This window comes from Mustela erminea, chromosome 4, assembly GCF_009829155.1.
Source record: "Mustela erminea isolate mMusErm1 chromosome 4, mMusErm1.Pri, whole genome shotgun sequence".
NCBI lineage: Eukaryota > Metazoa > Chordata > Mammalia > Carnivora > Mustelidae > Mustela > Mustela erminea.
In genome coordinates, this window is record NC_045617.1 from 91,780,995 (window position 1) to 91,805,709 (window position 24,715).

The 24,715-nt window shown below is 32.1% G+C and overlaps 2 protein-coding genes across 4 annotated transcripts in view; one reads left to right on the forward strand and one right to left on the reverse strand.

The window, feature by feature from the left end:
- Window positions 1–24,715, reverse strand: part of SUPT3H (SPT3 homolog, SAGA and STAGA complex component) — a 560,098-nt gene that overhangs the window by 490,302 nt on the left and 45,081 nt on the right. The window lies entirely within an intron of this gene.
- The window catches only part of LOC116588702 (runt-related transcription factor 2-like), a 47,129-nt gene continuing 39,765 nt past the window's right edge, over window positions 17,352–24,715 (forward strand). The window contains exons 1-2 of the mRNA XM_032340152.1: window positions 17,352–17,548; window positions 17,749–17,872. Of these exons, the coding sequence (XP_032196043.1) occupies window positions 17,411–17,548; window positions 17,749–17,872 (262 nt within the window). The 5' untranslated portion in view covers window positions 17,352–17,410. The remainder of the gene's footprint in view (window positions 17,549–17,748; window positions 17,873–24,715) is intronic.

The window sequence follows — 24,715 nt, forward strand, 5'->3', positions numbered from 1 at the left end:
TTTGTGTTAATATAACTAAAAAGGAACCTCAAGTATAGACAGTTTCCTTTAACTCTGTATTTTAAATGCCCTTTATTCATGTGGATTTCAGTATTTATTGTAGAAAAGTTGCATAAATCTGCTACAAGGCAACTGACTGCCCATACACCACGGGTCAGGATCAATGACAGACTAGAGTCACTCACATGAATTGGATGAGATGTAAATGGAAAATAATATATACTTTTATCCATTTAAATGAATAAATACGAGCATCTAATAATTACATTTCTTTCATTATAGATTAAAAGACATTTAATACTGTTTTCTACAGGAAAATGTTACAGATAAAAGTAACTTCTCTCTACCCACCCATCCAAATTAAAGAGCTCTAATTCTGAAAAAGAGTTTAGCACTGTGAGGAATTTATTTTAAATAATTTAAAGGAAAGATAAATTACCACAATAATTAGTCAGTAATTATGCTGAAAAAGAGATACATTTCATTGTAATTACATCCAAAAAAACTAAACTTATATTCAGTTTTCCACTATTTTATCATTATGTTTGGCATTAATGGTAACATTTGCTATTGCGAGTATTCCATTGCTTTAAAAGGCTAGTATCATTTTCCTAAAACTAAATAGACTATTAGCAAGAACTATTTCAAAGCCATACCAACAGACCTCAAAACGTTTTTTTTTTTTTTTAATTTCCTAACAGGAAAGGCCAAGGAGGAAGGTAATTAGCAGTGAGAAAATAAAAGAAACAACATCCAAACTAAGAGCAGAAAAACATAAATAGAAAAGCTTCCCAGATGTTTGTTTTCAGTTGTTGAGTCTACTAACAGAATCATTTTAATGGTAAGAATGTCAAAAAGATCTTAGAAAGCGAATGAACAAAGCCACTACACCTAGTTTTCTTTTTACTTATTTTTTTAATGCAACCAATGGTACAAAATCATTACCAATCTATAACATACTTACCATTAAAATGCATGTGAGTGCTCAAAGAACACAAATGGCAGAGGAAGTCAACAAGCTGAAATTCTTATTCCTAGAAACATTTAAGAAACCCAACTGAAACACTGAGAGCAAAGGCAGTGTGGGTTCTATTACTACTAAATCCATGGTCCGATTTTTCAACTCTCAACCGCAATGTGGCTAATCCTGGCTCATAGATATTTCCAAACTAAGATTCAAGGCTACCTCCATTATTTAAAGTAAGAAATACCAGCTTTTAACTATAAAAAAGAACAAAAGCAATCGCATTAATGGAACATAATTCATTTTATCTCACCACTTGCATTTCTTTCTTTTTTTTTTTTTTTTTTTTGAGAATATTTTTTGGATTTTATTCAAGGCTATTAACACACAATTTCACTTTGTTAAATATAGTGCTAAACTTTCAACCAAAACGTTGTGTCTTTTTTTTTCCACTACCACATCCTCCATCTACTGACTGGATTCTCTCCCCAACTAGCACATATATACCATTGTCTATCTTTAGGATAAGTAAGGGTCATCTTTTGTCTTTATTCTATTCCTCGTATGCTTCTGAACTTGTTGAATTTTAATACAGTCACACCATAAGCATCACATATTTGATTCCCCTTTAAATAGTAAACAGTGCACAACCAGAGCATACCTTCAAAGCTATCAATATACTTACTCTGATATATTATTTTTACCACTTGCATTTCTAAATAATCTTTTTAAAAAGCACAAAATATCAGGGTCTTTTCATACCAGCTCCAATATAACTGCAATATTTGTTGTTTCCATGCATTATTTACTGTGCTTCATGATTTAGTGTTATGACAGTCAGAAGTATATCTAATTTGTCATTTTGAATTTATAGAGTAACAAAAAACCTTTTCACAAATATATTCACCTAAATTCAGTTAGATAAGTCTATTATCACAATGCTTAACAAAATGTGCACTCTGTCCATTAGTTTATGAACAGAACTGCATGCTACATAAACTATCAACTTCCATCAATGGTTTTTAGAGTTCACTTTCCTTCTATCATTTTGACTGATTCAGGCTCTCTTTCAACTACAAAATCCTCCTGGTCTCCCCTAATAATACATCCTCCCCACTGCTACCAGATCATCTACACCTTTATCATGTCACTTCCCTCCTCAAGAAAATCTAATAATGGTTCCCCTAAGTTTTGAACATAGTGTTCAATCAACTTAAATAGTTTAACAAGTAAGGTCCTTCCTGATTAACCTGTCTACCTGTCTACCTTTCTAGACTCTTCTCTAGCCATTTTGCACCCAACTTTTGCCCCAACATCTTAAAATTGAGTGCAACTCACAAAATGCTGCATGTTGTTCCATGTGATCTTGGTCCTTAGCATTCCACTTTGTATTTCCCTCCTCTTGCCTTTCCTACCTACAGGTGTAGTCAACTCCTAACAGTCCTTCAAATTCAGCTGATTTTCACCCATTCTGAGTAACTTTCACTGAATCCTGCAGTCTGACTGAAATTACTTTTCCACCACTACCTAGCACCATGTTTATGTGTCACAGTATTCAACACACAGTATTACATTCAAAAACTTCTTTTTGTGCTCCAAATAGTTCCTTCAATATAAATTTGTTTCACTTGCAAACTATGCTTTAACTCTGTAGTCCCAGCACTAACACAGAGCTTAATACCTAATACATATTTAGTGTTTAATAAATGCCGACAGAATGAAAAAATGATGAATGATACTAAACTTTTAAATTTCACATTTTAAGATAATGCTCTCTATAAAATTGTTGTAAAAAAAGGTTCTGACTTCTGGTTTTCAGGCTGACATATAAACAGGTTGGAAGGCATCACTCCCTTCCTCAAGATAAGAAAAAAGCTAAACAAACTGAAAATCAACCACTCTTCTTAAATCCATCAGAGAATTGAGGTCACAGGGCAAACCAGTGTGGTAAACACCAGAGGAGACAGACATATGAATACAAAGAGTTACAGCTTCCAAGAAGCAGAACCCATAACTGGAACCAGGTAGGAACACTTAAAGGGTAAGTATTCATTAATTGCTAAAGATTAAGCCTGGACTAGCAAGAAAGACAGAAACTCAAAGCAGTACAGCCTCCGGGCGGCGGGGGGAGGGGGTATTGGCTAGACTGCTGTGTTTTACCTTCCACAAACCCACCATGTTCTCATGGTGAATACCAAGGAAAAATCCTCTCCAGGAGGGGAAAGAAGAAAGTAATCGTTTTTGAAAAAGTTCCAGGGTACGTTGTTCTACTGAACAAAAGCCCTTGGAGAGAACTATTTACCAAAATCTAACCAACCTGCATTACACCAAAAACCAACTGCCCCTAGAGAAAGGAAAACACTCAACATCAGCATCCACTAGAGTTTTTGGAATGGGAGAAGGGAAATATCCAACTCCAGCCTCATCTAGCCTTACATATGGGGAAAAAAATACTCAACCCCTATTCCTCTAGCCTTCTGATTTAACCCAGTGTGATGTGAGGAGAGAAGGGATGAGAATTAGAGAAGCACTTATGAAAGTCACAAGCTCACTAAAGACTAAAACCTAAGCACAGGATTATAGACTTCCCCTCTGCCACCCCTTCTACCACATCAATCAGCTTCTCCCACAATAAGAGTAGAGCTGAGAGACCCAAAACTCTCAGACGCTACTTAAGAAGGAGTCTTGAGGGAACCCCAACAACCATAGGAAAAAGAAAAACAGGGACACTTGAGAAAACTTTTGTCTTTGACACTATGGCCAGAGCAACAGCAAACACAGCCTAACTCCTAGCCAGATAAACACAGAAACTTCACACTGAAGGCCTACCTACCCATTTCTTTTATCAGATATATCACATCTGACTTTCAACAAGAAAATTACAAGACATTCTAATTAGACAACACACCAATCTGAAGAGTTAAAGCAAGAATCAGACCTATACTCAGATATGATGGAAATTTAAAAATCATAATGAAATTTACATTAACAACGACTAGTATGCTAAAGGCTATAATGGAACAAATGGACATCATGTGAGAACATGGGTAATGTAAGCAAAGAGAAGAAAACACTAAATAAATAAATAATTTTAAAAGAAAGGCTAAAACCATAAAATCAAACCACTGTAAAAATAAAATGAATGGGCTCACCAGTAGATTAAACATGGTAGAGGAAACAATCAAAAAGCTTGAAGATATGTCAATAAACTTAAAAAATTTAAAGGTGAAAAGGTAAAAGAATAAAAAAGACAGAAAAGAATATTCAAGAACTGTGGGAAAATTGCCCAAAAAGTAACATACATGTAATGGTACTACCAAAAGGAGAGGAAAAGTAAAGAAACAGTTGAAGTAAAAATGGCTGGGAGTTTTCAAAAATTAAGGAGGACAAATACCAAACCACAAATCATCAAAGATCAGAGAACACCAAGCAGGATAAATACTGAAATACTGACACTGAGGCATACCATATTCACACTGTAGGAAATCAAATAGAAATTCTTGAAAGAAGCCAGAAAAATAAACACACACACACACACACGCACACAAACACAAAAATCTTACCTATAGGTCAAAATAAGAATCACACTGGACTTCTCTTCAGAAACTAAGCAAGCAAGAAGAGATGAATGAAATATTTAAAGTGTTGAAAGAAAAAAAAAAAAAAAAACTTAGAATTCTGTGTCCAGCAAAATTATTTTTCCAAAGTGGCAAACTAAACACACTCTCACTCTCTCTCTCCCTCACACACACACACACACACACGAGGCAATTCATTACCAGTAAACCTGCCTTGAAAAAATGTTAAAAGAAATTCTTCAAAGAAAACGAAAATGATATGTCAGAAACACATATCTATATAAAGAAACAGTATCGGGCAAGGAATAATTATTAATTATTTACTGATCTAACAAGTAACAACTCGGTCAAAATAATAACAACAATATACTCAATGATTATAGCTTTTAGATAAGTGAAGTGACTGACAACAAAGCTTTATAAAGGAGGGAATAATCTTTCATAAGGTACTTGCACTACGTGTAAAGCCACATATTGTTATTTCAAACTGGAGTTGGATTAGTTTTAAGTGTATATTAGAGCAACCACTAAAAAAAGTTTTTACAAAAAGTAAAGAAAAGTTTAATTGATATGATTCAGAATTGAATAAGTAATAACCTTCCAAAACAGAAAGCACAGGCCACAACAGCTTCACTGGCAAACAATTCTCTACAATTCTCTACAGTCTGATCCAGAGAGAACACTTCTTATTCATTCTCTGAGGCTAGCATCACCCTTATACCAAAAGCAGACAACAACATTACAAGTAAGGAAAAATACAAAAACTATCTTCCATGAACAGGGGGAAAAAAAAAATCCTCAAAAAAATATTAGTAAGTCCAATCCAATAATGTATAAAAAATAATTATATGCTATGATGAAACAGGATTTTTTTCTACGCATGAAAGGCTCATTCAACATTTGAAACTCAAGTGATAAAATCCATCACACCAACAGGCTAACGAAGAAAGAGCATATGTTCCTTTCAATAGATAAGGAAAAAGCATCTGACAAAATTCAACACCATTCACGATAAGGAACATTGGCAAAAAACCTATAGCTAATGTCATACCTAATGGTGATAAACTAGATGCTTTCTTAGTAAGATCAGTAAAAAGGCAAGAATATCTCTTTCACCATTCTTATTAAACATCATACTGGAAGTTCTGGCTGATACAATAAGCCAAGGAAAGAAAATAAAGGGAATGAAGATTGGAAAGAAATAAAACTGTCTCCTCACACATTACATGAATATCTATGCAGAAAATCATAAAAAACAACAAAACACTCCCAGAAATAATAGGTAATTAATAGCAAGGCTTTAGAATGAATACAAGATCAGTATATGAAAACCAATAACTTTCCTAAATACCAGCAATCAATAACTGAAATTTGAAACTAAAAAAAAAAAAAAACTATACTGGCATAATAAATAAACATGTAGTTATTAATCTAACAAAAATACATAGAAGATTCAAGGAGGTAAACTAGAAAACTGATGAGTGTGATCAAATTAGACCTAGATCTAGATAAATGATTTTAGTGACCAGAAGAAAACATTGCTAAGATGTCAGTTTTCTGCAACTGGATCTACAGATTCAAAGCAATCCCTATGAAAATCCCAACCAGTTACTTTATGGAGAACCAATATTCTATCACTGTAACATAATAAAGCTATATTATTCAAGTCAGTGTGGTTTTGGCAAAAGAGCAGACATCTAAGTCAATGGAACAGAACAGAGAGTCCAGAAAAAGATCACATAAATACAGTCAACTGATCTTTGTCAAAAGCTTGAACAACTGCTGGAATGATGGACCAGAAAAATTAACAACTCAAGTGTCCATCAACCAGTATCTGTATAAACAAAATGTGGCATACACAAAGAACTCTTAAAGAACTGAATACAAAATAATAAATTAAAAATAGAAAAAATACTTAACAGATTCCACCCAAAGAAGATATATACATGCAAATAAGCATATGAAAAGACGTTGAATATCATTTGTCATTGAGGAACTGCAAAATTAAACAACGAGGTGGTACCATTATACATCTATTAGAATGGTTAAACTCAAAACAAAACAGCCAACGCTGACAATGTGGAACAGGAGCTCTCACTCATTACAAGTAGGACTGCAAAATAACACAGCCACTTTGGACAATTTGACAATTTCTTACAAGGTTAAACCTTTGGTTTGGTTAGGTCTTACCAAACAATCTAGCAATCACATTCCTAAGTATTTACCCAAATGAGCTAAAAACTTTTGTCTACACACAAACCTGTACTTTTTATTCATAAATGACAGAAACTAGAAGCAAACAAGGTGTCCTTCTATAGTTGAACAGATAAACTGTGGTACATTCATACAATGAAGTATTACTCAGCAGTAAAAAGAAATCAGTGATGAAACCACAAAAAAGACATGGCATCTTAAATACATATTGCTAAGTGAAACAATCCTGTCTGAAAAGACTGTATTCTGTATGATTCCAACTACATAATATTTTTTTAAGATTTTATTTATTTATTTGACAGACAGAGATCACAAGTAGGCAGGGAGGCAGACAGAGAGAGAGAAAGGGAAGCAGGCTCCCCACTAAGCAGAGAGCCCGATGTGGGACTCAATCCCAGGACCCCGGGACCATGACCTGAGCCGAAGGCAAAGGTTTTAATCCACTGAGCCACCCAGACGCCCCCCAACTATACAATACTTTGAAAAAGACTACACACACTGTAGAGACAGTAAAAAGGCCAGTATCTAAAATGGATAAGATGCTAAATTTTATGTTATGCGTATTTAATCAAAATTTTATGGAGATTTTTTAGGAAAAACTATTCTGTTGGATACTATAATATATATATAATGTAATATACACAAAATTACCCATTTAATAAAACCTATAGAACTGCACAACATAAAGAATAACCCCTAATGTAAACTACTGAATTAACAAAAATGTATCAGTATCAGTTCATTAACTGTAACAAACACAGAATACCAATGTAAGATGTTGATAGTAGGGGAAATGGGGCTTGGGGAAGGAAAGGGGGTATATGGAAACTCTGTGCTTACTACTCAATTTTTCTGTGAAATTGAAACTGCTCTAAAAAAAGCTATTAATTTTTTTAAAAGTTTTTTGACACTTTTCAGTATTAAACTTGATAAAGATTTCATGCAATAAATGACTACAAAGAAATGCTGCCACATGTATCAGTAATACTGAATAATTCATAAATATGCAATCTTTAGGATACTTAATTTGGGGAAAAAAAGATAGCTAAAAAACAAACAAAAGTCCTAGATATTTAAAATAGTGCAAAAGAGATGGTAAAATATAATAAGTAATTCTTCATTTAACCACTAATCTTTAGGTCAGGTTTTATTCTTCAAAGGTTAATTTTCCTAATAAATGCATATTATGATTTTAAATGCCAAACTATTTTTTCTTAACTTTAGATGAAAATGTTCCCTATATAAATTTTAAATATTTATCTTTTTAAATAAAGTATACTTAATAAAATGTTCCTCCTGTCTACTCCTCCTGTCTAATAAGATGATCCTCCTGTTCCTCCTGTCTTTTTAAATAAAGTATACTTAATAAAATGTTCCTCCTGTCCTATGAGTTTATTAAATTGCTGTAAAAACAATATTACCTTTTAAAATCCATTAAGGTAAACTTCATTAAAAAAATAATAATAAATAAATAAAATATATTAAGGTAGCTAGGACAGTATGAACTCACATTAATGACCCTGGATGATGCTTTTTGAGTCTCTAAATATTGAATTTTTATGCTCATTGCCAGATAGGCTATTCTTATTACTTATAATGATTTGTGTGTCTTTTTTATAATTAAGTATTGGAGAAAGGGGAAAAGTATAAAAGCATTCATGTTAAAACTTTATTAAAAATGAGGGCAAAGAGGCAGAATCCCTGTTTATTAACTAGGATAGCATAGATTCAGAGCTTCTTTTAAGGAAGAAAGATTGGTGGAAGGTTGCTCCTTTGTGATGAAATTATATGAGGTCTATGTAATAATAATTTTTCAACTGTCTAATCCTTAGCTATGTGTGTAATAACTGGAATTGCTTAAAATGCTAATGGATAAAATAAGGTGTCCAACAATTGAATTGTAAACTTTTGCTTAAAGCTATCTCATTTCTATACAGCTCATTATTTAAAACTTAAAATATTAATATACTACAGGTCTCAAATTCAGATCAGAACACGGATTCCTTATCCGTTTTTTAAAAAGGTACTTTTTTAAAATGGGTTAAAGCCTCTGCCTTCAGCTCAGGTCATGATCCCGGGTCCTGGGATCGAGCCCCGCATTGGGCTCTCTGCTCCGCAGGGAGTCTGCTTCCCTTCCTCTCTCTCTGCCTGCCTCTCTGCCTACTTGTGATCTCTGTCTGTCAAATGAATAAATAAAATCTTTAAAAAAAATAAATAGATAAAATAAAAAATAAATAAATAAATAAAAAGGTACTTTTCCTGTTCAATTGTTGTAATCAGCAGCAGCAGCCAATAAATAATACTCAGTCTACCTAACGTACATGAATCTTCAGAAAACTAATTTACTTTGGATATTATGTCCAATGATGGGTGCAATGAATGTTCTGGAGATTAATACCAAAAATAATTAAGTCCTTTTTCTACTCAGATTTAAATTCAAATATAAATGGAAAACAGGGAAAATAGTGCATCACAATCACTAATAAAATTACTTCACATTTTTCTTATTAATAATGAACTGGATAAATTAAAAATTAAGATTTATGATAATTTGGAAATAGTCTACAATCAACACTTATTTGGATTCAAACCTTATTCCTAAAAAGATCTCAGGGTGCCTTATAAAACTATTTACAATGCATAATGATTACATGACCAAGATGAAAATGCAATGCTCAGTTCAACACAGTTCCTAAGACCCATACCTGTGATCTTTAACATAATAAACTAAAAACAGAACACAAAAACAAATTTTTATAGACAGTTTAAGAAGGAATTCCATCATAACATGTAAATTAAAAGTCTGATCATGTGGTGGGTATTATAGAGGGCATGGATTGCATGGAGCACTGGGTGTAGTGAAAAAATAATGATACTGTTATGCTGAAAATAAATAAATGAAGAAAAAAAAAAGTATGATCATTATTTCAAACTTTTCTTGCCTGTTTTGCAAGAGGCTCTTCACTGGCCACAGATGCATGTCTACAAAGCATAGGCGGCAGGAGTGAGCAAATCTGGCACGCCAGTGCCTGCTTATATACAAAGCTGTACTAGAGCACAGCCATGCCCATTCATTCACTTACTGTCTAATTTACTTATCTGCTTTCACACTACAATGCAGAGTTCAGTAAGTAGACAAAGACCCTATGGCCTACAAAGTCAAAAATATATTCTATCTGGCCCTCTACAGAAAAAACATAACAGACGCCTGACAGGGTATTAACTAGTATGACACAGACTCCGGATAAGTAATTTGCATATAGAGATAACAGGCTTCTGCTCATTAAAATACTTCTTGACAGAGTATAATTTAATAGCATAAACAAGTTAATAAGTCAGTACTTTCAAAATACCATTTTCCAATTTATGTTTTCCATGTATAAACTTGTGAAAATTAGTTGTTTTACTGTGAATAACATTTAAATGTAAAAAATAAAACTATAAACTAAAATCTTAAAATTGCTATGTAGAGCCCAGGCTATTCATACTGACTCATTTTTTTAAAACTGACTATACAAATAAATAAAATTTCCCCCGCTATTTGATTTCAACTTGAAATCAAGTCCCTATACAACTTTTCCACAAAATGTTTCACCTTTCAGAACTATTTAAGGTGAAAGATAGTAAAATGAATGCCAGTATACCCTTTGCCTAGATTCACCAATTGTTAACATTTTGCCACATTTGTTTTGTGTATTTATTCATGTTTGACTTCATGAAAATAACTCATTATGCACCTCTATTAAGAATAAGGGTATTTTCCTATATACATGCAATAGCATTATCACACTTAATAAATATTCCATAGTATCATCAATATCCAGGCCATACTGAAGTTTCCACAAATATCCTACAAATGATTTATAAAGCTCTTTTTTAAAACCCAGCATCCAATCAGGATCCACAAACATAACCAATTGATGAGAGGAAAGGGCCAAAGTTTTCTTTAAACAATCTTTTTGTGTATACTATGTTCTCTCTTCGTTCTATAAACTTGTTCTCTGGAAAAGCTGTAGGAACAATTTCCCCAGTGCTTTCCTGGCAGAACCATTCAGCAGTGAAAGGGTATCATGATAATATTGGGGAGGAAATTAAATTTCCAATTATCTTGATAGATGCTATTTTCCCTATGAAAATATCTAGAATGAAACAGTAATCTTACCTTATAGTTGGTTACAATTTTTGAATATACCTAACCAACATTCAGTGATCATCAAGTCAAAAATCTTATGACCAATTACCTGCTAGGACTCAAGAATTTTTAATATTGTCTCTAATAATAAGAATTATGAGTAATATCCAAATTGCCATTTTATAAAAAGAAACAACATTTTATAAAAGTCTAAAAGAGTGCTTTAACTGGTCACTTTGTTGCCAGTTTCAGAAGACTAAACATACTCTTTTGTAAATATATAGTCAATTTTATATAGTTTACTAAAATGAATAAAGTTTTAATCATTCCATAAAACTGGATAGCTTACATATTATGCCTATGCATTTAGAAGCTGACTTTTGGCAATTTGTTTCAATGCTTTCAAGCTTTTACTAAAGTGTAAAACATTTGAACAATGCCTTATTATATCAATATTATAAAACTATGTACTTCTGAACAACTAGAACCACAAATTTTTTCTTACTACTAACGTAATTAAGGTATATGAATAATTTAACATTTTTTCCATAATTTATTTAATCTTAAAGTTCAAAGTAGAGCAATTTTTGATTACCAAACTTTCTGAGAAATAGAGATTTCCAATGGGAATACTGTCAAATTTATAAAAAAAAAATCAATATTCTAAGTGATCCATTTTCAATATATTTTCTACACTGTTAATTATGGCTGAACGCAGAGTATTTTCCAGTGTAAATTACACACAAAGCTTAACAAAGATAGATCTAAATCTACAATCGCCTTTACTGAAACCAATGAAAAATCTATACACAGTAATGAAATTGGCATGCAAATAAAAGAACTGTCAAGACAAGTATCCCTAAAAATAAGCCTACAATAACTATTTTAAAGACTGTGTGTGGTCTCACCCATATATTTTGGCAAGATGCACTTTCTCCAACCGCAGCTAGATTCATCCAAAAGCAGTGGCACTGGAGAGCCTCTGTCTCACCTGTCAAAGTTGAAGAACGTTGTTCCAAAGACCACCATGCGTCCATGGAGAAAAGCCACAGTACTACAGCTGTTATTGATAAGCCCTCTCTAAAGGAGAAAATACTTCAAACAATTAAGCAAATCATCCTTAACAGAGATGCAGACAAACAATTTATTAATGTTCAAATGATGAGATGACAAATACCAAGCCCGGTATAAAACAGAGACAATTTCATACACTGGAATACTAAGAGGGGATCTTTCATAAGTAACATTAGCTTGATAGTCTATTATCTCTCTGATAAAATTTCTATACATTATCAATTCAAAACCCTATTATGTTCCCGTATTTAAATCTTACAAAACCTCCCTTATAAAACCTCCAAATTCATCTAAATTTCTAAGGTTCTAAATCCATTTAAATTGCTAATGTCTGACAGCTAAGAGCAGAGATGATTAAGATTTATAAACAGAAACCCTAAGTATATTGAAACCTGATTTTTTAAGAAGATATCCTAATATCTTTATCAACCACATTATAAAAGCAGTTTACATTTTTGCTTTAAACTAACCTCTCTATGGTAAAGCATATGGACTGATCAGGTAATCTATAGGTAGGTTAGTAAAAAGAAACAACAAGAAAAACAATTACTTTGAAAAGAAATACGCCTCAGTGGACAAATGAAGTCCCAACCTAAGTCCCAGTTCAAACCTGGCAATAAAAAACAACTTAAAACAAAATGTAAAGAAATACACCTGGTTAGGTAAAAAGTTTAAATAATCATGACAAATATATCTCATAATTAACTTATTTTTCCTACCAGATAATGTCCTTTTAACCCTTTTTAATACGGCAACAACTCAATTGAAAGAGAAAGCAGGTGTCGTTTTGTGCCTTTTTCAGGAAAGTTAATACCCAAAAGGTTCTCATTATAAGACAGTTTCACCTACAACCAAGTCTCACTGCACAAAGGCCAAGTTACCACAGGGCTCCAATGTATTATATGATGTCCCACGGTTTCACTTACTATATTCTCCAAGTACAAAGGTTCCAAAGAGATTAGTTTCACTTTTCCCTAGATATATTTAGTGCATTAACTAGTACAGTTGGGATATTATTTTTCCTTGGTTTTGTCAGTAGCATGTTTGATATAAATTTTATTAAGTGGTAGTATATGTAACATTGCATTGTGGGTAGTAGTTTCCTGCTTTGGCCTAGCCACATCCTCAGCTGTCATATGAGCATATTTCCCATATTTTCTGCAAGTTCTCGCCTTTTTTTTCTTCTTACAAAAATGACAGCATTAGAAGATGAATTGTTCTAATAATTATAAGAAATATGAATTATTTATACAACTATATTAAATGTAGTATGGACCACTCTATACTTCAAAGAACAAAGGGGGGACAAGGAATACTCATAATTAAAGTGTTAAACTCATGTGAAACAATGAGTCACAAGTAAATTAACACAGAGGAAGGAATTAAAAACTATTAAAAGAAAGAAAATCTCTAATCAGATGCCAATACCATCCAACAAGTGAGGTGTACTATATCAGTAGAGAACAATGATCTGCCTTGAATGCTAGAGGCTTCAAAGCCACCAGGTCTTCATTAGTTTAGATTAATGTCAGTATTCCCTACTAGAACCTTAAGAATCTACTTTGAGACTTTGTAGAACTATCAAAACAGAGAAAGAGAAAGAAAAAAGAAAAAAGAGAAAGAAAGAAAGGCCTGGAGGAGAAAGGGAGGAAAGAAAGGGGAAAGAAGAGAGAAATGAGGGGGAGAGAGAAAGTTAAGTATTTTCTGTTTTGGCATCCAATTTCCACATAATTTCACTTTAGACAGATAGTTGCTAATACTAAGCAAATGAAGTTGTTCAAACAATTATGGACATGGTATTGCTCTGGGTTTTTACATAATTTAATTAAGACAAACTGAAGAGGGAGGAAAAAAAACAACAGAAAAAAAATACTCTCATTACAAAAAGTACCACAAAATAACACCCTGTACAAACACACAAAAACCATACACGTGCATGAAGTTGTATACATGAACATATACTTCCATTAAAATGAGGAAGTGAAATTAATCTCTCATAATCATAATTTAAAGCATTAGTAAAATTATACATACCTTACTAATACAAAAATTTTTCAAACTATCAACATAAGGCCCAATAAATGTTACGTAAAGTTAAACAGCTATACATCAGATCCAAAAAAAACTGTCAGAAAAAAAATGATCACAAACTAAGTTGAAACAAGAGATTAAGAAAGTTCCTTACTAAAACCACACAATCAGTGAGAACATCTTAAGCCAAATCAGGATTTCTACAATTTGCAAAATTCCTACACCAAACCATTTGCTTCTATTGTTTTCAATTAAAAGAAAAATAGAGGAATAGTAAATAGGTCTAAAACAATCCCCCCCCCCCAAAAAAACCAGACACACACACACACACACACACACACACACACACACACAGAAATGAGCACAAGATTGATATTAATAAAACTACTCTATTCAAATAGGATAGTTAGTTCAGAAAATAAAAAGTAAATCAAAAGTATCAATGAAGATATATGTAACATTTAAAACACTTTTACGGTATGTAATATAAAAAGTTCAACTTATGTTGACAAATTTATTAAATACAAGGTAATAGGGAAGCAAGATAATTGCTTTACTTTCTGAAACTGAGATTTCAAGTTCAAAGCTGTATTTCATTTCCATGGCATTAACGTATGTAATTTATACAGCCGACCTAAACTTGTTACTTACTTCAACGCAGCAAATACTAACATAACCCCAAAAAGGATGGAATTTTGAGGATCTACGGTTTCCATTTCTAATTTTAAGCATAGTATAAATCCATAATCAAGAGCTTTACTTTAAGTAACCTATGAGTCAGTCTCTTCATCACATGTAGTATTATTTCTAATGAAACAAACTGTCAGTTATCAAATGTGCACCAATTACCACGGTTGTTTTAAAATGTTTACCACAAAGTAATATTTGCTCTAATGAGGATATATTTTAAATTTAGGAAAAAAAGCATGTGGATAATAAGTATACCAACTTTAAAGCACATGACTTCTCTTTCTCCTGCCAGAATTTGATGGACCTCACGGGAAAAGAAAGGGCATAATCAACAATATCTATTAAGCTCTTATGCAATAAGAGTAATCATCCAGACCAAAAAATTACATACAGGACAGTTACCTGCAAAAAGAGAACAAGCAGTTAAAAAACACACAGATGTTAAAAACTGTTCAAATACATATAAGTCAATTTGGAGGGCCAAAGTTCGCTTAATTAAAAAAAAAAAATAAGGGGCAAATACTTAGCAAAAAATTGGGGTTATAAGATGTCAAAGAATCCTTCTGCAAAAACTAAAAGTTCATTCTAAAAGAGGAAAAGCATTTACTTACCACACACACTGTAACAGCTACCTAAATTTTTTTCAATTACCTGATTCTGCTATTGTGTGCATATGGCACTATGTTTGGAAATTCCACAAATTATATAGACAAATCCCTCCTTTAACATTCTCTGGAAATTAATTCAAATATAGATCACACTGGTACACCTTATTTATGAAAGAGAATAACTGAGTAGCTTACACATTAAATGAAAGTTTTTACTTTCCAATGTAAAACCTGTTTATACACACCATGAGGCATAATAAATCTGTTTTAAAATACACTAAAATGTATTTCTCGTTTTCTATCACTAAGAGTTTATTATGAAAAAGTTCTGGGCATTTGAACAATAAAGGACTGAAGTCATCTCTTGTCTTCCCAGTATATTCTGGGCACAAGAATTTTTTGTAAAGAAAGTTATGAATGTGTTTGTACATTTATCTTTATCTAGTAAAAAACAAAAACAGATAATGAACTGCTAGGAAGATCAGAAGCGGGAATATTTTGGCTATAACACCATCCTTAGTGTTTTCCAGCCCCAAACTCGTTATACACCCCAAATAATGTTTTGTAATTCTCTGTCTCCGCCCACCCTCCCAGTCATTTACTTCACGCCACTCCTCGTTACTATCACACTAGGAAGGAGTCTAACATGCAAATTCAGAGTGGCGTGGATAAATGGAAAAAAAAAAAAAAAAGTCTAGAAAATTGGTCTGTTCGGCTTTATAATTTTTGTTGAAAAACACCCCATCACTCTCAACTGATGAAAACAGGAAGCTCTATTCATAAATATGAAATTCTCTGCCTATGATATATAATCATCCTAATAAGAAAATGAGTTCTATACATACATGTCCAAAGGGGCAAAAAAGGAGATAGTTTCACAAAGATGTTTCCAATTTTCTTCTGAATCAGAATTAGCAAATCGAGACGACTAACATACTCTGTCTGTGTGCATTATTCCTTACTACACACAGCATTTTGTAATTTATTTCAAAGCTTCCATTATAAACAAAAAATACAGCTTCTGTTAACCCACTCCATTCTGAGCTTATAAAGTCAATAACATTGAACAATATAAGTTACAACATAAGAATTTTACTTTATAGATGTATAAGATTTGCTATCAAAGGCTCTGTTAAAGTTAATATCCAAATAAAGTATTTAAAGAATTATATAAAATGAATACATTCCCTTGAAAAATAAAAAATTACAAGCATAAAAAAAAACCTAAGATTCATCCAATAAATTATGTCACAGTTCTTGCCATTCACTTTTATAAGATCCTCAAACTGGTCATGAGGTAAACATATACATAATACAAAAGCTACTAATTACATTTAATCTTCATTGTAAGAGCCGGCATCTAATATTGATCATACATTAACTAGACAGACATGATTTAGTATTTGTAAAGGAATCTCCAGACTAACACTTTCATGACAGCCAATTACAGTCGAGCCCAGCAAGCAGTTTTGCAACCAGACCTTAAGGAAGGTAAACTTTTTTACAATGAGTTACAGATTCACAAGTTTAAGGAGACAAGAAAAAGAAAAACAGAAGGACTCCAATCACCCAGCAAATATGAAGCAGACCCCAGAATGTGATACAATCCAAAGATGTAAATTATTGTAAATCATCACTGTTGTTCAGAATTTCACACAGCCTCTTGAGCCAATTTTGTTCTTTTCCACAGACACAATAATGAACCAAATAAAAGGGAGGAGGAAAAAAAAAAGAAAAAAAAATGTGGGGGTCGGGGAACAGAAAGGAAAACCTTAACTGCAGAGTTCTGCTGTACAAATGTGTAACCTTACAGGAGTTTGGTTCCTTCAGCATTTGTATTCTATCCAAATCCTCATGAGTCACAAAAATTAAAAAGCTATATCCTTCTGGATGCCAGGAAGGGCCTTACCACAAGCCTTTTGTCAGAGAGAGAGAGAGAGAGAGAGAGAGAGACAGTGAAAGAGAGAGAGCAAGAGCAAGGGGGGAAAAGCCACAGTGGTAGGCAGTCCCACTTTACTTTGAGTACTGTGAGGTCACAAACCACATGATTCTGTCTCTCCAGTAATAGTGCTTGCAAAAAAAAGGAGTTTTAAAGCTTTTGCTTTTTTGGATTGTGTGAATGCTTCATTCGCCTCACAAACAACCACAGAACCACAAGTGCGGTGCAAACTTTCTCCAGGAGGACAGCAAGAAGTCTCTGGTTTTTAAATGGTTAATCTCCGCAGGTCACTACCAGCCACGGAGACCAACAGAGTCAGTGAGTGCTCTCTAACCACAGTCTATGCAGTAATAGTAGGTCCTTCAAATATTTGCTCATTTTCTTTTTGTTTTGTTTCCTTGCTTTTCACATGTTACCAGCTACATAATTTCTTGACAGAAAAAAATAAATATAAAGTCTATGTACTCCAGGCATACTGTAAAACTAAAACAAGGTTTGGGTATGGTTTGTATTTTCAGTTTAAGGCTACAAGCAGAATTTACAACAGAGTGTACAAGTTCTATCTGAAAAAAAAAGGAGGGACTATGGCATCAAACAGCCTCTTCAGCACAGTGACACCATGTCAGCAAAACTTCTTTTGGGGTAAGTGTTATCATATTTTAAAAATCCTATAAGAGATGAACCTGTTAAACAGAAAGGTATGTTTCTTGGATAAATTGCTAACTTTTCCGGGTAATGTTGTAGTATACTAAATATTATGATGATAATGCTATTTTGTTGCACTGAAAAATGGAAAATGAAAATGCTGTACATATTTGCATTTGGAATCTGTAATTTATCTGCTTCTCGGAGTAATGACTTGAAATAGAAAAAATGACATTATCTTACAGTAGTCAAAATGTTTTCTAGAGTTGTAGAAATGAGGTAGTTAGAAACAGTAAAAGAAAGTTTTAATATTCTCATTAACCCTCACTGCAATAAAATGAGACACTAAATTAATCAAAGTATTATGAAGTATTCACCCTGGCAGCTCCCAATATTTGAGCAAACTTCAAAAAGGAAGCAATTTTACAAAATAACAGACCACAGAATTATCTCGACATTATGCTCTACCATTATGCTCTAGTGCAGAAATAAACCTGAAGTACAGTTAACATTTTATCCAGCTTGACTAAAAGAAATCTATTTGTAATTTTAAACTGCATCATAAGATAGATGCACAAGCTTGTTTCTAAACAACTTTATATAACTGAAGCATATATTCATATATAAACTTATAAGCATGTGATAGCGATTTTTAAAAGATCTTTATAGTTATCCAGGACATCCAGGATATTAAAAAGTCCACAGAAGTCTTTGCAAACCTACACACAATTACATTTTTCTATGTGATTTTAATTTTACATGTATATAGTATTATCCACATGGAAAACTTGTTATAAACACACAGCAAACACTGAAATGTCTAGGATTCTTTTAATCATATTCTCGGACCTACCAAAATGAATAGCGTTTAGTCTCATGAAAAATAAAACTCCGTAAGGATACCCTGCATGATTTTAAAAAGCCATACCTATTAAATCATGCTGAACTTTGAAAGAAAACAGGCATAATATAGTCCCTTAATATTCAATTTCAAATTAGTGTTGATATACAAAAGTAAACTACTTCAATATTCATCAGCTGACACAGTATTATAGTAAAATATCTAAACACTTACAAGATTTTCTTTATGAGGTCCAACATGTTCCAACTACAAGGCAAGTTTATAAAATTTTCCTTTATCCTTTAAAATAAATCTTTTTGCTCTGTATACCTGTATTAACTTTGCTTTATAACTTACAACTAACGATTGGAGTTTCCTTTACTCCTCCTACTTCACACATTTTAACTGGCTACCAGAGGATCAGTCTTAGTTTAGGTCAAAGAGAAATAATTAAACCTGAAGGAGAAAAAAGGTTTCTCTTAAAAAGGTGAGGAAATGCAGTTTGTATTTTACCAAAAAAATATAAAACTGCTGTAGTGAATCCCTCAGTAGTTGAACATGGTCCCCGCCCAGTTATAACACATAAAAGAATCACTGATTGTTTTTTTGAAATGTAATGAGGTAATAAACATTACTCTAAAAATTTCTGCATTAAGGAAGCAAAACATACAAACAACTAGGCTGCATTACAGCCCCTACTATAATTACAGCTTATACATGGTAACTTTTGCAGTTCCTACGTAAGAGATAAGGGAAAAAATGGTTAAAACTATTGTTATATGAAGGAATAACTTGAAACAGGCATCTCAAGCAGTTAACTTATTCTTTCACAATCTTACTGTTTAAAAAGCAATACATTTTTCTAACCAGATGGGGAACCATACAAGTTTCAAAGACTACTTCAGCATTAGAAGCAAAGACATTAACACTCTCACAAATAATATGTTAAAATGCTCTTTATCCTGTCTTATGAAGGATCTTATATTTCCTGTGACAACCTTAATAACTATTTCTACAACAAAATTTCTAAAACCGGACCAAGTTTCTAAACAAGGCAGAAGAGTAAGCGAAATAGATAAAGATCATCTATCGCATGTCATATATTTTTAGACATTGTAACTAATTCTTCCTCTTCTAAAAAGTGGGATTTAGTGTCTCCCACCCCCAAATAGTACTTTAGCACCTGAAGGACAATTTAAGATGAACCCACTACACCAAACTAATTATAGGTGTGTAGTGAACATTATGTATAGGTTGTCATCACACTGCAAACATTTCCTCAGCCCATAATCTATCTGAAGTCTAAAACCTCACTTCAGGCCTTAAATTCTCATAAATGATTATCAAAACAACCTAATTAAAAATCAAAGGTATGTGCTCTAATGTTGTAAAATAAGTTTTTTGAAGTTTAAGCTCTCCCTAGGTGAAGGACAAAATTGGCTCGCCTCAGTATGAGTGAAAAGTGTGTGTGTGAGGGAGAGAGAGAAAGAGACAGAGACAGGAAGATCTTTCAGTGTCTGTTCTCTCAGCACACCATTTACCTTGAATTGAACAAGAATTTTCAATCTGCATTATTCAAAATCTACCCATTATTTATGATAAAGTTTATTGAAAATGACAGATCTGACTCATGGAGTTTCTTACAATTAAGAAGTTAATTATGACAATATATCAGCTGATTAAATTTCTAAATAAAGCCTTTGTAACTGACCATAGTAACTGTACATGATGTGTAAACATTAACTTCCAAAATAATAGCTGTGGTCCATATCAATAACTTCATAGTTTCAAGATCTAATAATGTTGAAGTGTTACAACTTGCTTTTAACAGCTAACTTCCAAAAGCCAGGGAGACAATTTAAAAAGTCAAGAACATACACAGAAGACCATTCCAACATATATTAAAAGTTAAAAATGTCAATGCAATTCCCAAAAGACTCATAATACAAATTATTCTGAATTATAATAAATAATCCCAATTTTACATGAATAGCTGTTAAAGATCTCACTTTTAAAATTTTAAAAACATTTTAAAATGCAAAAATTTAAAAGAAATCACAGAAAAATATTTTGTTAGTCTGTATGAACCTCTGGATAGTCTCCAAATCACAAGAAAGGCATAAAATATACATGATAACATTATGATACATTTTAGTTATTTTAAAAGAACAAAAAATTAATCTATTCAATTACACCCTTCAAACTAATCACTGATAGTTTGACTTGTTTAAATCAGTCATGCTAAAATTAAATTCAGTAAGATAGAAATGTTCCAGTTTGTTAAAAGAACACTGAAATATTTGATGGTTAAATAAACTGCAGAGGGAGGAAAAAACTAACTCATTGAAGGCACTAAGATTTTATCAAACACACAGAATTAATCTTTATTGAATAGAACCATTCACAAATCAAAACTCACTGTACTTCAATACTTTCAAGCAGCGCTAATCAATTACAAACCTTTTCTAGTGCTTCAAAACTCATGTGCTTTCAATTTTATACACTGGTGGTCTTCAAGTACTGTATTGGGGCTGAGTTAAGACATTCTGTATCACAACTTTTTTTTCAACAAATATCCTTCTAGAGGGCTTTTTTTTTTTCCCTCTCTAGAGCTGCTCAAATGAAAACTGTGGTAATATTTTTATACTGTACTTCTTTGTTGAAGCTAAAGGTTAGGGGTTACCTAAATACCTCAACTGTATATACAAAAAAGGGAAAAGGTAAGTATTCATATAAAAAAATCCAATGGGACTGGATTATTTATTTTTGCATTTCCTATGATTAATGATGCACCCGTACCTACTTGAAAACTGATGGCAAAACAGGGTAACATCTCAAATTCCTGTCCAAAGCATACAAATATCAACCTCCCATACTGTTCTAGCCCTTGTTCCAAGAGACTAAAATGTGACAATCCTGATAGTGAAGTCATGCAAAAGCTCCTCAAAAGCATTAAGATCACAAATGCTATTACCTAACAAAAGACTTTAACATAAAGGGTTCACTGAGATAGCCTACTTCTACAGTGTCTCTTTAAAGACATTACACATTTGGTCAAATAGACAAATACTTTCAATATGAAAAAATCCTTCCTGCAAATAATAAAATTATAAATGTGACAAAGTATGACCATTTTTTCTAGTCATTTACTATTCAAGACTTATTAAATGGGAGCTAGTAAAACCAAACATAATTTAGGCAGAAACACCCCAATAGGCTACCTGAATGCACTATTTTTTTTCTCTTATACCAATGAATCCCACTGAAAAAAACTACCCCCCACCAAAAAAACTCTGTCCCTGAACTCCAGTAATAAGGATAGCAATAAACTCCAATAGTCAGTATTTTCTAAAGAGCAAAATAATCAAAGCTGTCTCAAGTATTAGGTAATTCTTCATGAAATCTAAAATGTTTACTATTTTAAAACAAATATTTAGAAAAGGAAGTCTCACATCATGAAAATATACACCTTAATACAATATACTGCCATTTCAAAGATTATGGAGTTCAGTGACTACGTGTTTTGATTAATGTGTTACAATTCAAAAAAGTAACGGGGATATTCTATACCTTATTCAAAGGGAATTTCCTCACAATTGTCACCACAGCTGACCACAAGCTTTTGTCCATTCAATAGCAAACCTATAAAACAAGCTATACATTCCTACATAACTTTTTAAAAAGATTTGTACAAAAACTGAGCTTAAATGTTCTTTTACTACAGTGTATATAATATCTTCATCTTACATTGAATTCTTAGGCATTTTCCCCCCTTTATACTATTTTTTTAAGAACATGGACTCAAGGTTTGGAACAGTATTAGATGAATGTAATTAACACCGTATCAACATTTCAGGTGTTTGTTGTGATTACTGAACAGGATGTTAACTCTAAAACATTTTTTTCATAAATATGCTTTCTTTTGACTAGAAAATAAAAATCCCATTATTTACCAGGATATACAAAACAATTTCCAAATAAAATTAGGTGTAGAACTAAGAGTCCTTCAAAAGCTAATTGCTACATAAGCATTTAATATTTGCACTGAAAAAAATTCATTTATTAATACATCTCCTATAAATACCCTACATTCTCATTAATATTCATAAATGTAATATCAAATATATATTCTAGGACCAAAAATCATACCAAATGTGATTTTGAGTCTATTAAAAAAAGGAAAAATGTTAGTTCATCTTAAGTGCTTTTCATTTTTCAAATTAATTGCCCACAAGGAATTCTGTACCATATAGACATATTAAGTGAATCCAACTTTTCATAATACTTAAGATATTTTAAAATTATTTTATTGATGACAGAAAATTTGCATTGTTAACATTATTCTCAGACATGTATTTAAGATTATTGTGGAAATTAGCTTAAATGTTCTATTATCTGCATTATTTCTATTGCCATCCCTTAAGAAATCACACACAAGTTACATTAGAGAAGTGACATTCTTACTTAACAAGGTACAACTAAAGGTACAACTAAAGGTACAACAAGGCAAACAAGGCAAACAATTTTTACCACAAAATCAAATAAATTTTATTTTACCTTTCATTTAAAACTGGCTTTTTATTTTTTTACATCAATTGTAGCCACTAAAAATCATTATGCCATCAACTAGAATTACATAAAAGCCTAAGTTTAAAACTCTAAAATTTATGCATTTATAGGTTCCTCTAAAATTTATATGGACCTTGAGTGTGCCCGCCATTGTTTATATATTCCTTATAGGCAGATGTCTTACAATTAAATCCATTTTGGTGGTTCAGTATAAGCAAAAAATAGTAGTAATAATAATAAAGGACAAATGCTAGCAGCCAAAGTACAATTAATGACCATCAGTAAGGTTTTAAAACCTATACACGTACAAACTCTTTGAAAAAATGAGAATAATGATGTTGCGCTATTCCACAGAACTTTATATGAAGGTGGACATATTTTTATACAGAAACAAAATATATAACAAAATATAACTTAAATCTCTTTCAACTATTAGTCCGCTCAAAATCTTAATACAGTCTCTGCATTTGCATGTGCATACAAAATCACACAAATGAGTGACTACAGAACTTACAATAATAATTGTAAACAAAGAGAAAAACAATTATAAATTATGTAACTGAGGTATTGCTTATAGTTCTTTTGTGAGAGATAACCAATTCCTTTTTGCATGTATACTAACAAAGAAATGTCAAACTCTAAAACCATTAACAGACATCAAGCAGACAACCCAGTCTACCGGGAAACTCAAGATAAAAATAATCAAAAACTACACCTGTAATATCTAAAGACATTATTTTCCAGTTATAAACTTAAAATAATTAAACAATGATTATCAGTTAAACAAATTATTAGTTCACAAAGGTAAATATGAGTGTAACCATTGTGTTAACAGACACCTATTTAGAGACATTCTCTCAAACAAGAATTCTGGCTTGGAGGTAAACAGGTATATTTTCTATATATATACTTACTGCCTATATAACTTGTGAAAACAATTTAAGTTAGGTATTGTGATTTTTAATTTGCTTATTTTGCTTTAGCCATAATAATTATAATTCTACTTTTAATTTCTCCACTGAACATCTCAATTTAAACTTCAAATTTCCAAGATAATCTTTACATGAAAAGGTATTATTTCTATCAAATGATTAAAAATTATTTAAATGAATCTAAGCAAAGTGAATTCACTGTGAAGCTAAAAGATAATAAAGTGCTATGTTTTATAATCAATATTTTAAACCACTATTTTTAATGTATTGCTGTAACGTGGTCCTAGAAAATAGACATAAAAATGTATCCAAAAGATACAGGGTGCAAGTTCCCTTTAATCAATAATATTATAAGATTTGTTTGTAAATATAGCTCGAAGATAACATAAGTGAATTCTCAATTTCATAAAATTTTACCACCTTACAGAAATCTGCAATATTAGATATATATACTGTATTACATATAGCATAGAAAAACTTCAATAACCTACATTATAT